The sequence below is a fragment of the Halichoeres trimaculatus genome, unplaced genomic scaffold, assembly GCF_033239565.1.
Source record: "Halichoeres trimaculatus isolate MK-OKI-2021-1 unplaced genomic scaffold, fHalTri1.1 fHalTri1_scaffold_2, whole genome shotgun sequence".
In the NCBI taxonomy this organism is placed as follows: domain Eukaryota; kingdom Metazoa; phylum Chordata; class Actinopteri; order Labriformes; family Labridae; genus Halichoeres; species Halichoeres trimaculatus.
The window spans coordinates 28,449,362-28,467,023 of record NW_027437180.1 but is presented as its reverse complement, the minus strand read 5'-3'; the positions used below and the strand labels follow the sequence as shown (position 1 = coordinate 28,467,023).

The window sequence follows — 17,662 nt, the reverse complement described above, 5'->3', positions numbered from 1 at the left end:
CTGTTTGCAGTTTAAATCGCGCTTCTTTGTGTTAAGCCTATGAGACAAAATGTTATGGAGACTTGATTTCAGCATAGAAAGAACTTATTTAATTAATTTTCTTCACGTTTTAATTGAAATTGAGAACAGCCTTGGTTTACCACTGAAGAGATTGTTTCAGGCTTTGTTTGGAAAGAAACAGGCTACTGTTCAGTCCACTCACATTGTTACTTTTTTGTGACTTAACATTTTACATGTCAGTACATTGAATGGAAGTAATGTGAAAACTCAAAGCAGTCTTTTTGTCCATTCTGGCCGCATGTTGTTTCACATTGTTGAAGTTTTCTGTCATATTTCATTTAGTCTGCTGGTTGACTAAAGCCAGAGAGGAAAAAACACAAAACTGTTTTTACCTCCAGATAAACCTCGATTACAGAGGGAACAACAGTGAACAGTGGGTTACACGCACACTTCTCTTTCAACACATCTCAGATAACTATTTAGATACCCCACTGTGATAAGAATATCTGTTTGCAGTGTTATCAAGGATTGATTGCAGACCACTGATGTGACCTTTGGCCAGGTGCCTTAGTGTGTAGTAGCTAGAGAACAACAGGAAACTCATTCCAACTGATGACATCAACTTTCACCTCAAACCCTTTCAGTTTTCAATAAATTTAGATTGCGCAACTTACTATTTTTGTTTTTGCCTAACACTCCCTAAAAGCTTAAAATGCCCCCTTTGGTGGCCTGCTTACTTTAAAATACTTGCATTGCCCCCATGACCTCTTGACCCCAAACTGACTGAATGTTTTTGGAGTCTGGTTTTGCTTAAGTCAAAACTTGTTGGGTGAATGCATCTTTGTAGTCAAGTAAAATTGAAAGATTCAAGAAATCCATCACTATTTCTGCTTTAAATGCTTTTTTGAGAAAAAAAACCTTTTAGATATGAAATCTAATCTTGGTTATGTTGAAATCTCCATATTTGGTTCAGAATGGGTGTGTTAATCAGAACTGATTATTAAAGTTGTAGGTTTTTCTGACCATTACTTTTGAAGAACGGTTTTTGAAAGAAGGTAAAGAAATCACACTTTTATGAACAGACAACGTTTTTCCTGCTCTGTCACAGGTCATGACATACTTATAGGAACTTTATCTGGAGAAGATGATCTCAGAGATACTAGGTCCAGTAGAGAAGCACACAGGCTCCTATGGCTTGGGGTGGACATTGACATCCTGGGGTTTTATCTCCTGAGACAGCAGCATGATGACATAGTCTACCATCGAGGGAATCTTCATCTGATAAGAGCTAAGAAGATGCCTGGTTGCTGCATCATTTCCGGCTGAAGAGACAGAATCTGTGAAGACATCACTGCTGAAGTGATTGCATTTATGTCAGGTTTAGATTTGGCAACAGAAACTAGAAAGAGTGGCCAATGCAGAAGGGAGACAGTCAGAAAAGAATGACATCCTCTGAGTGCTTTGTGTTATTCAATCTGTGTCCAGAGATGTGTTTTACCCCAAGAAGCTTCAGTGATTAATTGGTGGCAATAGATAAAGCCATTGTATGCCACTCTATACCTCTACCCTAAAACACATCACAAGGAAGTATAACATGCCTCAGTGGGTTACAGTCATTCTTGTGAAACAAACTCTCTTAAACCCAGACCAAATGTTATATGATTCACTAAAAGGTTATGAGAATGAAACAATTCTTTGTGAGAGTATTAAATTGGTCAATAGGGGTCATTTATATTCTGATTACCACATTGGGTCATTTTTAAAGAATTCTCCCCTTTTGTTTATTGGAGAAACTGTGGGACCTGAATCAAGGTTTGGGTCGAGGCACAAATGGACACAGCAGTGTCTGTAACGTGGAGTGAACTGCCACAGGATGAGCATTTTATGTTTAAGGTGGGCAAGCACACTCTTAAATCACTCAAAAATACAAAATAATGTGATCAAAGCTAAACAGAAATAGTAGAATATGTGTGAAGTGCCTGCTGATTATGGTGATGAATTGTGACATTAAGTTGAGTCTGCTCAACCTGATGTCACAAGTTGGGCGTCTGCCTCTTACAGCCTACCAGATCCACCCAAACACACTGTGTAGGTTTCTACTGGGTTGTAGAATGTGCATTAACTTATACACAATATCTTACAGACTGATGGAGTCGAAAGTTTATCTGGCAAGGAACTATATTTGGTAACTTCTGAACACATTAAAAAAAAATTAAAAAATTAAAAATGTCACAAAGGATTAAAAAGAAAAGCCTCATGTCCTCCAAAGTACACCACTGGGTTGAAATCTTTCATTTTAAAGTATTGCAACAAGTCCTTAAAAGAGGGCTTAGGAGGAAAAGAAAAAGACAAAAAAAAAAAAAAGATGTCAGGACATAAAAAAAACAATACAACCAATACAAAAGAAAAAAGAAAAATGAAATTAATATGATAAATGGAAGACACAAACACAAAAGAGAAAATACAAACAGAAAAAGCAAAGGCAAACACAAAAGGGAAAGGGTGTTTGGGTTTGCTTTTTTTTGAGTTTGTGCCTTCTTCTTTTTTGCACTACAAGGCCACCGTAGTAATGGTACAGCTGCTGACTAAACAACCTACGATTATATTTACTAAACCGAAACTGTTTGTTCTCTGTTTGGTCTCTGTTCCCCAGAGACCAAAGTTGCAGGGCAAAGCTGCTGCACTTTTTGACCCCACCGGGATGCTGTAACTTGAGCTCGTAGGTCAGTTTTCTAAACAGACAGCCCATTTCCTCAAACCACCAAACTCACCCACAAAGCAGCGACTATTCAACTCAAAGTGAAACTAGGTGAGAGGTGTTTCTCAGGAGGATGGCTCTTTACTTGTTGACGGTAAAATGATTCATTCATTCGATATACAGGCTTTTTTGATAATTCTGATAATTTATCGTAATATTGTTTTTTTTGCACTACCAAGGGTATGACAGACAGCTACAAGCTTAAAACCAAGCTGGCTCCCCTCTGGTATCAGTTGGTCACATGAATCGATCAGCTAATCCCATCTCACTGATGAACTGATGAACTGATGAATCAATCACTCGGCCGCGCGCAGACGCACGCGCCGGCCTTGTGTGCTGAAGAAGGGACGTCTGCACACATCTGTCAGTGTAGTAGGAGTTCCTGTCAAATCACTGCTCGTCAGGTTAATGATTGGTGGGTTATCTCGTACTTAGTACTTGAGCGTGGAGTTTGGAGTCTGCCCTCCCCTCCGATAAAACATAATAGGAGAAGGTCGGAGCTGCTTTGCCTTTCTTTTTGGCCTTTTAGAGCCTCTTCAGCCACCGACTGTGATTCTGTGTCGCTTCTTCTGGCTGCAGAGAGGACACACAATGTTCACTGTGCTTGTGTTCTTGCTTTGTGCAGCCTCAACTGTCTCTGTCAAAGGTGAGTGGATGGGGTACTTATCTGTTGTTGATGTGTAGTTAGAGTTTGTGACAGTTGGGAACAGTTTGCCATATCAATCTTCCTCTGTTGGTAGGTTAAAAACTAAAATCTCAGTAAAGGAATGAGGAAACGAAGATATTTACTGAACCTTGAAGTTGTAGGTTTTGTTTCAGCTCAAGATGAAACATAGTTGTACTCTGGTGCTACGAGAATACTGGGGATTTTTTAATGACTGCATTGGTGAGAATCCCTTTTCAGGTGTGCTACAGAGACTTATAATTGAATGAAAAATGGCAGTTCGTGGTACAGAGCACACAACGTCAGGATCCCATTCATTCAGTCTGTGGTGTAGATTCACCCAGTGGAGCATTGAGTTTCAGTATAATGTCACATGAATTATTTCTGACGGGGTCTTTGTACACTCTGCTATCTTCAAAAGTCCCTTTAAGTGGAAAACAAAAGACTGCAAGATTCAGAAATCTGAATGTTACTTGTCTTTGCTCGGTGATGAAATCAAATACTGACACGTCAGTCTGTCCTCCCTCATGGCCTCATGTCATATCTAACAGTCAGTCACAAGCAGCAGATGAGTGATTTTTATCTTCTCGCACCTATGTTGAACACACCTTGTTGATTACACAGCTGATTCAAGAAGCACATTAATGATCTGGATAGACTGCTTTTCTCTTGACAAAAGTAAACAGATAATTAAAGAAGAGTAGAAGTGTAAAGTCAGTGTAAAGTTTGTCTTTTAGGAGGCTTTAGATGACAGTACCTGGAGTGCATTTAAGGGGACTGAAACACAACTCTTTGGAGGTTTTGTGGCCAGAGGATTTTGGGCTCACTGGGTCAAGGAAGATCTGCTCTAAATTGTACACCTGAAAAGGCTGTCTGATTTTACTGATTTGTCACTAACTGATACTACTTGTCAATATTTGTGTCTGTAAGTGACATGAAACAAATATTGACACAAGAGTTGCTCATTATTTAAAAATGCCCTTAATTGCCAGGCTGAACTTTGAGCTCATTGATCACACTGATAAAAAATATGAAAAAATGTTATCTCCCATTGCAAGGATCTCAGACCGGTGGCTTGACTTGAAAAGTAGCCTGTTTTCTAATCACAAGCCTTGACATCTGAGATTTTAATTTTGTGTCTTTACAGCATCAAGTAACTATAGCAGCATCCCATAAATTAATTTGTTACCTCCGTTTTTATCATCAATACAACTCAGATGTTGCTAAAAGCGGAAATCTTAGATTGCAGATCTTGAACGTACCATCAAAAAAGTTACAGGATGTCAAGTTTTAAGTTAAGGTTTGTAAGAATTGATACTTCTGAAGTATGGATACAAAACCAGTGGTAAGATATGAAAAATAGGCTATATTTTTTTCTTATGTTGAGTAAAAAGAAAAGAAAGAATTGTCCACAGTCTGATAACAACCTCCGGTCCTCATGCAGATCACTCTTACTTTCTCCTTTTGTTTGCTCACCAGCTGTTTCTCATGTTTCCTCAGGTGCTGCTGCTGCTGGACCCCGACTGAACAACAACCGGCTGTACAAATTCAGCTATACGACTGAGGTGCTGGTGGACAGAGCCAAAGGGTCAAAGGCCGGCAGCACAGGCTACAGAATCTCAAGTGATGTGGACGTCAACCTAGTATGGAAGGCTCCCGACAATGACGACGATCAACTGATTCAACTGGCTGTATGTCACATCAAACTCGTTATCTTAAAGTTTACTCACCAAAAGTCTAACTTAATGACTAACGTTACTTTTCAATATCTTTGAAAACATACTCAAACATTTGCTTAATCAAAAATATCTCTTCTCAGATCTCAAATTTGAGGATTGAGCCAGTGTCCCATCGCTCACAGAAGAACAACGTGCTCCATGGCTCCACAGCTGAAAATGTTTTGGGGGCAGCTAAACTAGCAGCTTTGACGAAACCTTTCTTGGTACACCTGAGAAATGGAAAGGTAAGTGCTTTAGCAACAGTTTCTATCAAGTATTTAACACTGAAACAATTTAAGATTTTAGTACCTGTGAGAGATGCTTTCACAAGTATTTTCTGAAAGTCAGTCATTTTCTTCAAGCAGTCTGTTGTAGTTGTCTTCAAAATGCAACTAGGCGTACTCTACTGGTGCAGGAGTGATGATGCTGGCAGGGGAAGTACCAGTAGATGTGTGCTTGTGTGTGTGTGTGTGTGTGTGTGTGTGTGTGTATGTGTGTGTGTGTGTGTGTGTGTGTGTGTGTGTGTGTGTGTGTGTGTGTGTGTGTGTGTGTGTGTGTGTGTGTGTGTGTGTGTGTGTGCATGTGTGCAAAGGTCAGCCGGTTCAGAGGGTCAGGCAGTGAGGAATCAGGAATGGCTCAGGTTAAAAGATAACGCTCATGCTTTCTTCGTATTGACTGTGATGTTTAAGTGCAAACTAATCTAAAGTACTGTTATCAAAAGCATTATCAACTCCGCTTAATTGCCCTCAAAATAGTAGTGTCACTACTATAATATCATACTTCATAAAAAGGTTGATAACAGTTGCTCCTAAGAGCAAAATCATCACCACACTTTTTTGTCACTTCAGCTCTTGAGTAAAAAAAACTTTATTAATTGGGCAGCATGGACAGCAAATAACCTTGGAGTTAATATTATGATACAGGAAGGAAATCAATCTGAGGTATTTTGTGTTTTTCTGTCAAGTTAAAGACAGGAGAATGATGCGTGAATGGTGTAAGACAGGATGGACTAGCTGCTCCCACAAATACAGTGGCAAAAATAGTGGCAGTGGACCATCTATGTATAGTGGTTCTGGCTGATAGTGTGGCTGAGGGCCTCAAATATATAACATACTGTATGAGAGACACTCAAAGATGATGTAATAGGATTTTATCACTCCACTCAAGCAGGAGTCTGTTATTAAGCCAAACTGGAGCCTAATTAAAAACTATGTAATGTGAAGCCCAAAATGAAAACTTGGCTAATTTCTATCATTTTAACATGATAGCATAAACATATGTAAACTTTAGCCTGAATTACCTTTCATGTTGGTCAATACTGTGAACTGATGTATATTCAGGATATATTTAGAGGTAGACAGACCCTTAAAGAAATGTAAAGCTCTAATCCCACTGTATTCTGGCTTGTTTTTGATCAGGGCTTCAAAGCATATGTAACAAACATTGTGAATGATGTCATCATCGAGCACACATGATAGTATCCACAAGTGTGCAAAGGAAAGCTGACACCCTGAGAGGCTTTGTGAGCTGTGGCACGTACAGCACTGTGTGCATGTGGCACATGTCTTAGTACCTGCTTTAGCTGCTGCTGTTGTATTTATTGCTGAAAAGCATTAGTTTGACAGAGCGGTACCAGTTCACATTTGAACAAGTGTGGAAACTCTCCTTTACTTTTTATTTTGCAATGAACATCATTAGTAGATGTAGGGCCTGGGGTTCATTTAACCAATTAGAGCATAAGGATAGGCAACTTGGATAAGTAGTAAATAACGTATCACATGTGTTCATATGGCTTACGGTGTACAATAACACATGTTGTTTTGGAATGACTTAAACTAGAATGTCATCTAAACTGAGGTATGTATTGAAGACTGGCAGATGGCACAAACAGAAAGTTCAAAATTAACAGCAGCCATCATTCTTTCACACTGTGTGCATGTCAGTAAGTGGCCAGTACAAATCAAAAATGAGAATGAATATATGTTTGGGTCAAGGTGTCCAAGTATGAACCTCTTTAAACGTGTGCCTTTCTTATTGCACATCTCTTGCAGACAAAAGCATTTTATTCCTACCGAGCAGAACATGCAACCATCAGGAACCTGAAAAGAGGGCTTGCTAGCTTAATGCAACTGCAGCTTAACTCTGGGAAGGTTATAGAGGTAAGTTCTGTAATCCTGCTTACACACATACACTTGTGTTTTTTAAAACTCAATCTTATTGTGAATTTTTTTAATGTGTGGGAACAGAACGACGTGTCAGGAAGATGCACAGTCTTGTACCAGGCAGCCAAAGGTCAAGTGACGAGAACCAAGCTCCTGGAGACATGTAAGACACCAGAGACAGGATTCACCACTCACAGTCAGGTATGTCTGAGTCTGGACTAACACAAACTGTCTCGCTAAAATCTGACCACCACATCACTAATAATTCCCACCTCCCCTTCCAGGTCTTGGGTGTGAACAGGAAGTTCAGTTCTGTTACAACATTCACTCTTGAAGATGGTTTTATCCACTCGGCTTCTGCTGAAGAAACACACTTACTAGCTGTACACTCTCGCAGATCTGCTGCAGTCAAAGTCATTTCCAGGTAAAGGCAACAACCAAGATTTTACGTGGGGATAGTTTTTGTTGTTGTGTGCACACTTTCAGTTGTTCATGTCTTGTTTCCCAGGCAAGTCCTTTCTTTGGTGGGTGTTGAGTCTGGACCACTTGAGGTTGCAGGAAAAGATGTGGCTCGTGTTGTCGAATCGATTGATCCCAAACTGGGAGCTGTTGGGATCATCGCTGAGAAGGTCAAATCACAGTGCAAGGGCTGTCCATCAGTGAGTACCACTTCATTTTTGAACTTAACATTTCATACACTAAAAAACTAGAGGCAGTCTCTGTAGGGGGCAATATTATCCCAGTGTGTGGTTTAAAATATTTTTTGGTCCAAGATAACTCCCAATTTTCCTTCTTGATTCCTCAAAATGTTTTGTTGGTCCATCAAGTAGTTTTTTTGACAAAAGGAATATCAGGTAATCAGCGTCAGATGCAGTTTAACTGTTATATTTGGTTATATTTACAAAAATATTAATAACAATGTAATAACCGTTGTTCCTGCTAAGAACGTCATGTCAGAAAAGCTTTTTGAGCCCTTAGTGTTACTACTCAGCATTAGCTACAGCGTCACATTGCTGCTAGTAGACCTCAGTTGCTAGGCATTATTCATGTTTATTTGTTTGACCATCAGGGTACAAACATATTGATTTCATGATGACGCTTCTCTTTGGAGAATAAAACACATTAACCTCACCGTGTGTCACATAACGGAGCAAATAAGGAGCTCCTACGTCAGTTTTTGTACGTCATCATGATCATAGTTTTGTAGAAATTTAGCCTAATTAATTTAGTGTCATCTCTGTCAGATAATCTTGACTTTTAAAAAACAACTAACCCATGCTTCTGTTTTTTTAGGATAAATTCAAATGTTTCACACACGCAGATAGGGGTCATGCATAATAATTTAAGTACAGTAAAGTAGATAAAAGTTCAACAGAGGTCTGAGGGAAAGATATGAATAAAGGTAACAAATAGCATCTGCTTTCCTGCGCCTTTGGATTGGTAAAAATAATATTTCAGTGGCCTATTTATGGACTTCTTCAGAGTCTGAAGGTCTGTGTTATATGTGTCAATATTACAAGATTACTCTCACACATCACTGTATCAGTAAATTGATAGTGTGTATTTTTGAACCATAATTATTAACTGAAAATGATATGTCGTCTAATCCCCTCTCCCCTGTGCTCTCCCTCTTAGCTTTTTGAACATTGGCAGGCTCTACAGAAGCAGCTGGAGCCAGCGAGCCTGTCCAAAGCCACAGCTCCTCGCAGCTTCCTGGCCCTCATCCAGAGCATTAGGAAGGCGTCCAAAGACGAGATCCTCAAAGTGCTGAAGAGTGCCAGCAAAACCACTCTGTAAGCAGGTTCCTCCTTACATCCTGCACCCATCACCCTGTTTCTTTAGAGTAGTCTTTCCTGAAAGGATTGAGAATGATGGTGTCTAAAAAAATTAACTCTCTGGTAATTGCTATTCTGTATTCCTGTTGTTACCAGACCTCAGGTGGTGGATGCAGTGACCTCCTCACAGACTGCTGCATCTCTAGATGCCATGCTTGAATTCCTCAACTTCACTGACGCCAAAGGTTTGGTTCTACAGGAGAGGTTTCTCTACGCCTGTGGCTTTGCCTCTCATCCCAATGAACGGATGCTTCAGGCTCTGCTTGTGAGTGTCATGCCATCATTAACAGGATTATCATATTGTCATGTTTATAAAAGCAAATAATAGGACTTGAACCTGACACACCACGTCATGATTTTGTTCAAATTATTCTGAATGTTTGTCCTTTTCAGGATATTTCAAAGGGTAAGATTGGCAGCTCTGACATCAAAGAGTCAGTGGTGATCATTATGGGAGCTTTGGTCCATAAGCTGTGTCAGAAAGGAGGATGCAACCTGCCGGTGAGCTTCACAGATGATCTTTGTTTTGATTACATTTTACATTTTACAGTAAAACTCATTAAATATCCTGGTAACATTACCATATATGAACTAAATGAAGAGCTGACTGTGACTGCCTGTTGTGTATTTTCTTCTCAGACCGTGGAGGAGGTGAAGAAGCGGATTTTAGAAGGTCCATACAGCACACAGGTTGAGTCAGAGGTCCAGATGTATCTCCTGGCTCTGAAGAACTCAATGCTTCCTGAAGCTATTCCCATCTTCACCAAATACGCAGAGTCAGAGGTGGGAGGTTACAGCACCATCGCTCTCACTGCCCTGCAGAGATACGACATCAGCCTCATGACAGAAGAGGTAAACCATAATGAACATTAACAGCAACTGAACTGATGTCAATGACAGGAACTAGATTTGGCAATCAACCCATGATTTAAACAAAAAATCTTGACAATTTTAGGTCAAGAAAACAGTCAACAGGGTTTACCACCAAAATCGTCGGATCTATGAGAAAAACGTGAGAGCTGCTGCCGCAGACGTCATCCTCAGCAGCAACCCCTCATACATGGAGGTCAAAAATCTGCTTCTGTCTATCGGACACCTGCCTCATGAAATGAACAAGTACATGCTGTCCAAGATCCAGGACATCCTCCGCTTCCAGTTAGCATCCAGGTTAGTTAGCAGATGTGCAATAAAAATAAATACATGAAAAAAAATTAACTGAGATTTTAAACAAGATCATTGTGTTTAACATTTTTGTGTTGTTTTGTTTTTCAGCAAAGTTATAAGACAAGCTATGAAGGACATGATTTCCCATAACTACGACCGTTTTTCAAAGGTTGGCTCATCGTCTGCGTACTCAGGATTCATGGCTCGTGAGTGATTATATTTAATCTTCCTGTTCACATGATTAAAAAGCTGATCAAAGAACCATTTTAGAATTTTTATAAATAACACCAGTAGTTCTGTGCTAACTGAGTTGTTTGAAACTCTCTTCCTCCAGAATCTGCTGATGTAACCTCCACATACAGTTTGGACATCCTGTATTCAGGCTCTGGAATCCTGAGGAGGAGTAACATGAATATATACGGTTCTAGCAAAGGAGCAGCTCTTCACGGACTTCAGGTAAAGAAACCACACAACTGAAATTATGAACTTGATCACAGTGCTTTCTGCACTTCACTTCATATCCAATTTCCTCTGCTAAGCAACAGATATGAATTTTCTTTCTTCTTTCAGGTTGCCATTGAGGCTCAGGGTCTGGAGTCCCTGATTGCTGCCACACCTGATGAGGGAGAGGAGGACCTGGAGTCCTTTGCTGGGATGTCTGCTCTACTTTTTGACGTCCAGCTTCGGCCTGTCACCTTCTTCAAGGGTTACAGTGACCTCATGTCCAAAATGTTCTCCATGACAGGGGAGCCCATGAATGTAGTGAAGGGACTCATCCTGCTGACAGATCACTCTGAGGTAAGCTGCTTGTACTGTGTCCTGCTTCAAGGCTGTATTTACTCCAGACTTGGTAGAGAATTTAAAACTCTTCATCTTAGTATTGAAGATGTGCAATGAGTATAGGTTGAATTAGAGTGATCTCTGGTTGAAAAAAGACTGTGCAGTGTCATCTTGAAGAAAATGCAGACATAGGTGGATTTTCAAACAGAAATTTTCAAAACATTTTGAGTGTTAAGCTTGACTGTGTCCACTTAGTGTTGCTAAAGATTTCTCCTACATAAGCTTTAAGATCAGGTGTTGCTTCCTGTAGGGAGAACAAAAAATTGTCATGGTAACACTTTTGCAGGAGGTTCATGCACTTTGCATGGCTACAGGAGGAAAGTCTCGGGAATCTAAAAAAAACAGGTTTTAGGGGAATTTGGCAATTCAGGTATGCTTTGGTTTTGGGGAACCAGTAACTTCCTGTTGTCAAGTGGTGGAGCTGTGGATTTTGAGCATTTTTCAGTGAGTGACCAAATCAAATCAAAGTTCATAAATCACTTTTTATATATTAAAAATGTAGCTCAAAGTACTTTGTGTTCCTTAGGAGGAATGTCTTGGGATGTACTAAAACATTCTTGAGAGGAACTGCCAAACCAAGTGAGAATTGACAGTTTTTATATGCCTCTTCAGTTAATTCAGCTCATCAAGTCAGTATTTTTCATATGCTGACGGCCATCATTGGGCTTCAAAAAGCCTCTTCAGAAACCAGTGAGTGACATCGCTCCATGTTTTGTACAGTCAGTGACTCCTGTGTACGTCAGAGGCAGCAGTTTTGCATTTACTCAAAAACTATTTTCTATGAAGAGCTATTTAACTTTTCAGAATACAAGAGTACATAGTGTGTACTGTGAATCCAGTTTTTACTTAAATTGTCAACCTCAGTGCTTGCAGTCATGCTCAAATGATACAAGAACATGACATGTTTTATCTTGTGCTCATGCTCAAGTTCTTGGACATTTTTTTATTTACTTACGACAAAAATAAAAAGATGTTATGTTCTTCTCTCCTTCAGGTGATCCAGCTGCAGTCTGGTCTGAAGGCAGGTGCAGAATTCCAGGGAGGGTTGGCCATTGACATCTCAGGGGGCATGGAGATCAGTCTGTGGTACAGAGAATCCAAGACCAGTGTCAACAACAGGTAAAGTCTGAAAACAACATAATTAAACAGCTGTTACAGACATTTTTGTCCTTCAGCCAAACTAGGGCATAAGCGAAGCTTTTACAGAACATAAAACTTACACATATGTAGGTCACAACCTCAAGAGCAGTCATGAAATGGTCAGTTATCTCTCAACGTGTTTTGTGAGTACTGTATGTACAGTATGATGTAATTCAGCTGCAGGGCAAAGGTCCGTGTGATAGAGAGACCATTCTTAGAAACAGCCTCTGTGACTGAACGGACAGTAGTTTTAGAGTTTAGAGGCGATGTCACCTCACTGGAAATAACTCTCTCTTGATGTGGGGTTCATGTGATCTTTAGATGGTCTATAAGTGTTGTCTGATTCATTTGTTCCACCAGCATGTTGGACCTATTCCAGTATTGTGCTTTACGCCTGTCTCATTCCTAGGTTTGTGTGGATATGACGTCAGTTCAGTCTGGCGCTCTATTTTAAAAGCATTACAGCCAACGCAAAAACAGTGGTTGTTCACATGATCATGTGTGTATCGGTTAGCTTGCGGCATGTGGTGATGAAACAGGATTTGGAGAGCAGTGCCACAGATTTTTTTGCATTTAAATATGGAGTCATTTTACTGTGCTGAACGGGACTTCAAATACACCTCAGAACTTTGATTTCATATTGTCAACAGCAGTGTTGATACCAGACTTAAAACTCCGCTTTGATCACTTGATCTTTCGCCAGAAGCATTCTTATTTCTGCGAAGCATTTGAGAAGTTAGGTTGGTGTTGACAGGCTTATGAAAACCAACTTCAGCTTTGCACAGCATAGTTTGTTTGTTGTTGTCAAATGTTCCTATCCATTCTGAGATTTAGATTTTGGATTCAAGCTGCATAAAAACAAAAAAAAAATGAATAAAAAATGAGAAGCTCCCTCATAATAATTGAGTGAGTTACTCTATCAAAGTATTGATCTAAATGTGAACCTTTAAAGTAACATGTTGAAATGGAAAAGAGGTAGTGGTTTTATTTGGGATGTAGGAAGAGGATGCTGTGAAATTATCACTTCATCTACCCTATGCTCACAATCCATTAAACATGAAAGAAAGACTTTCCACTTTGATTTTTCTGCTCTCCAATCACTGTAGAGGACTACAAGCTGATTTGCATCGTGTGTGGAGGGGAATGGCAGAGGCAGGTGAATGGATCAGCATAGTTGTACCTCTTCCACTCTGATAATAGACTGGCAGGCTATCTATAGAAGCAGTACTAACCACACTGGCATCTTTGCCAAGGCATGTTTCCACAAGCAAAGTTTAAGAGGTTAGAAATTTCAACTGGGTGGCACACATTTTGCTGTGAAAAGGGGGATTTGTAACATGGTAGTGAAATCTACTTGACGGTGTTTCAGGATAATTGTGCTTGAACCTTTCTTACAAGCTGTGGCACATGTACGCGGTCACAAAAGGGGACCAGAGGCCTCTGTAGTTGTGCAAGGTACAAAAAAATGCAGTTTCAAACTACAGCTCTCCTAACCAGTTAAAAGGTAAATGATGATTAAAAAAAAACTGCTCACACCCAAGAGGTGGAAATTTAAATATGACAAATTCATAGCTATCATAATGTTTACATATTGCAAAAACATAGTTACAGGACTTAACCTTTTGATTTTGCACTCATTAGTGTAAAGTGTCGCTTGAAAACAGAAAAATGTGCATGAAGTCAAGTTTGAAAGGTGATGCATTAATTTGTGGCCCAACGACATTTAGATCTACATTCTCACATACTGTTTGTGTTGTTGTTGTTATTTTTACATGCATCAGGTTAAAATAAAACCTGATGAACCATATTCAAAATGATATTTCAACAAAATAAAATAAGTGTCTCTTAAATTTAATTTTATTAATTCATTTCACCGGTCTGTGTCTTCAGGGGAGCATTGGTGGTCACTGGTAACGTTACAGTAGACATGGACTTCATGAGAGCAGGTGTGGAGGTCAGCTTTGAAACAGAGGCATCGCTGGACTTCATCACCACCGTCCAGTTTTCTGAATACCCCTTCCTGGTTTGCATGCAGATGGACAAAACTACTTTCCCCTTCAGGTAAGCCAAGATCACATGCTTATGTTTTACATTAAAGCTCTGTAATTAGTTATATTTTGACCAAAGATTGTCGCCACTAAATTATCATCATGAAGACATAGTTATTTTACTTAATTTTTTTTTATTTATTTTTTTATAAATTTGATATTGTTTACATTGACCTCCAAGAATTTTCTGGCAGTTTTAGGAGTGTAATGGCTCAAATTAATTAAAAATAATGAAGCTTTTTATTCTTACTTTATAAGCACATTGACTGACTTTGATACAGCTGGAGTTTTTACTCATTAATTTCATCAAATAATTACATATAAAGTTGTTTCCTATTATTATCTTCAACTTTTAGCTTTTTAATTGGTTGAATAAATTGATAAAAGGTGTTTTGTTTTTATTCTGTTAATTACATCAGCATAACTTATAAAATATGTGTTTTTTAAGTTGTGCTGATGTGAAGTTTTGGCCTTACCCAGTTTTTTTTTCAGTGAAACTGTTGCATCACCTTGACCAAAATGTTGATGTTAATGTTTTGATTACAGCGAGTCTCTGACCAAGTACGAGAGCTTGTCATCGGGAAAGAGTTTTGTGTCAAGCAAGAGCAAGAAGCAGCTTGTCCCAGGTTCTGAATTCCCTCTTCACCAGGAGAACTCGAACATGTGCAAGAAAGTTTTTGACTCCGGCTGGTAGAAGAGACAACATGACGTAACCTGGAGAGAGTTGTGATTTGTACGAGGAGAGTATTTTTACTCAAAGAGGATCTATTACATTCAGGGATATCACACCTCAGAAAAAAACAAAAGAGAGAAAAGTGCTGAAACTTCCTTTTTTTTTAACAACACACACAATGTTTACATTCCTGTAAGTATTTAAGTCCTTTTAATCGGACAGTTTGTTTATAATCAGGAATTTTTACATTGTCTTTTTTCCTTGAAATTTTATTTATACAGGGGAAACACAGGGTGTGGTTTGTTTTATTAGGTTGGTAGTACTCTTCATCTTTACTGTTGTTTTCCAATTCACTCGCAGTTAAGATGCACATGTAAATACCAGACTGGAGACCAAGAATAGAAACGCTCCTCACTGTCAGCACACCTTTGTTTTTTAATTAAATATGTTTACTAAGGAGGAGAAATGGATTGTTTTTATGTCATTACGTCATTGTTGATATGCTTAAGATAACTTATGAAGTGTGGTAAAGTCAAACAATGACCTTTTTTCATAACCTGAATGGTCTTCATTTGAGACTTGCCAGATTTAGAGTAAAAATCCAACCTCCTTAAAAAAGATAAATGACACTTTGTTTTGTACATGGCTGTACATGCTCTGTCAAAAAGAAGTGGGATAGTTTTAAGATTTCTGAGATGCTCAGAATTTCTGTATCCATATGAAGAGATTGTTTTGTAAGATCTGTAACTGGATGAAAATAAATGTGAACTGGAAACAAGTGTCAGTTTTGTTGTTTTTGTGGCTTTAGATGCATGCAAAATTAATATTTTAAGGACCACCACCATTTTAGCTGGGAGTCCCGACTTTCCATACCAGCTATGAGAAGGAGAATATTAAATCTTGGATTATCAGCTTCATCAATTCTAACTGGCCTATACATTGGTTCAAATGATTACTACTGTCAACACTGAATGGCTGAATAAAAGTTTTTGCGTTTCCAAAGAAATTCAGCTCATAAGTCCACTATCAGTCTGGAAAAATGAATTAGTTTCATGCATAGACCAGGTTTATTGATTTAACAAAAGGAGAGGAAGCATGAAAAGGCATTAAAGCCGGATGTGATGACCTGACAAAAGATACACAACTACCAAAGTTCACTCAAGGTGTGGCCATATAGCTTTTAACATATCTAATTTTTCTGGATAGAAATACCAAGAATCTGGCTCAAAATTTTAGAATATCCTTCTACTTATCAATGTATGCAATTAATATATTTATTTATTTGTATTTTTATTGTTTGTTTGTTTCTGTGCAGAAAAGTGTAAATCACACCAAAGTGAAACTGAGCAAAGTTGAAGCTAACAGCTGTACATAAGAGCTTTACACACACAAAAAAATCATAATTATGAGGTTCATCAACACAAATGTGTGGCTCTGTGATCACCTAATCTGGCACAGTGACAATCCTAAAGGGACGTTTCAGTTTTTTCTTCTTTTTTTTCAGTTTGTGGATAACAAGCTTGGCCCTGCCGATGAAACCACCTACACCTTTCAACACTGCGCCATTAGAAAGGCCTTTTACTTTTGCCCTATTTGCGGGCACAACACAGTCGTGTCCTTCCGCCTGCAGCGCATTGATTAGCTGGTCGAGCCTGCGTGAGACAAACCAAACTAAATAATGCTAGTTACTCGATCAGTGTGATTTTTTTGTACCCACGTCAGACTATGCACCGAAACACTAAGTTGAATAAACGTCAAAGCAAACTGGAGCGTATGCAAGCTCCAGTTTGTTAGTTGTTAGTTTAAGTTACCTGGCTCTTGGTGCAGGTGTGTGAATGCGAGCTAAATACCCACAAACCAAACAGGCTTTTTACTGTCATAAGTGAGATCAGGTGACAACAGTACCACGGAATCTGTGGAAATTATGAAGTCGCAGCTAAAATGCGGCAGAAAAGCCGAAAAGTTGTCTCAAGGTGAGTGCTGGACCCTTGTTTGTTGATTACATGATGACACAATTCATGGTCTACAGCTAGGGGAGACTGAACTGAATGACTGTGACATCAGAATTTTACTATATGACAATATTGTGATAACAGTTAACCATGTAACAGTATTTAGTGCAATATTTAGTTCATTAACCAGAAAATGGATAAATGAAAGTTGAAAAATACCACTTGTTGTGGAGTAGCTGAATCTTTTGTACTCTACCACAAATGGACACAAACCATTGTTTCCATAAACCACCCCCTGTTGTTAACACAGTTCAGATCTGTGTTATACTTAGTTGTCATACTAGCATGATACGGATGCTCTTCTCCTCTACTTGCTCACCTGGTCAATGGACAAGTATCAGTCAATACTAATAAGTTGAAGACAAAGGTACCATCCTATATTAACCAACTTAAGAGGCCGTACTGTGGTTTTAGGATGATTGAGACATCTTGTAACCAGATTGACGTTTGCTCAAACTTTGAACAAACAGGCAAAGGCTCATGGGATGTTAAATAGCATGTTTGCAAAATAGCACTCATTGTTCACATGTTAGTAGCCTATCTTTGATAATTATGTGTGTCTCTATGACAGGTCACACATTTGGTTTGGCTAGCATGGCTTCTGTTGCACAAAGGAACTTCTGACTCATGTGGTTAGATACTCCTGCT

General features: G+C 39.0%; 1 protein-coding gene across 1 annotated transcript; it reads left to right on the top strand.

Annotated features, from left to right (window-relative positions):
• The first annotated feature begins 2,568 nt into the window (after positions 1–2,568).
• Positions 2,569–15,768, top strand: mttp (microsomal triglyceride transfer protein). Its single transcript, XM_074683491.1, has 19 exons — positions 2,569–2,852; positions 2,938–3,404; positions 4,923–5,113; positions 5,242–5,385; positions 7,192–7,299; positions 7,387–7,503; positions 7,587–7,726; positions 7,811–7,961; positions 8,938–9,095; positions 9,234–9,402; positions 9,531–9,638; positions 9,777–9,989; positions 10,093–10,304; positions 10,410–10,507; positions 10,636–10,757; positions 10,872–11,099; positions 12,136–12,260; positions 14,172–14,342; positions 14,876–15,768. Exons 2-19 carry the CDS (start codon positions 3,350–3,352, stop codon positions 15,021–15,023), a joined length of 2,658 nt encoding a protein of 885 aa, XP_074539592.1. The 5' UTR covers positions 2,569–2,852; positions 2,938–3,349; the 3' UTR covers positions 15,024–15,768.
• Positions 15,769–17,662: the final 1,894 nt, after the last annotated feature.

Coding starts and splice junctions, on each gene's coding strand:
- mttp (XM_074683491.1), top strand. CDS start 3,350: ATGTTCACTGTGCTTGTGTTCTTGCTTTGTGCAGCCTCAACTGTCTCT. Junction 7,962..8,937: donor AGTGCAAGGGCTGTCCATCA/GTGAGTACCACT, acceptor TCTCCCTCTTAG/CTTTTTGAACATTGGCAGGC. Junction 9,639..9,776: donor AAGGAGGATGCAACCTGCCG/GTGAGCTTCACA, acceptor TTTTCTTCTCAG/ACCGTGGAGGAGGTGAAGAA.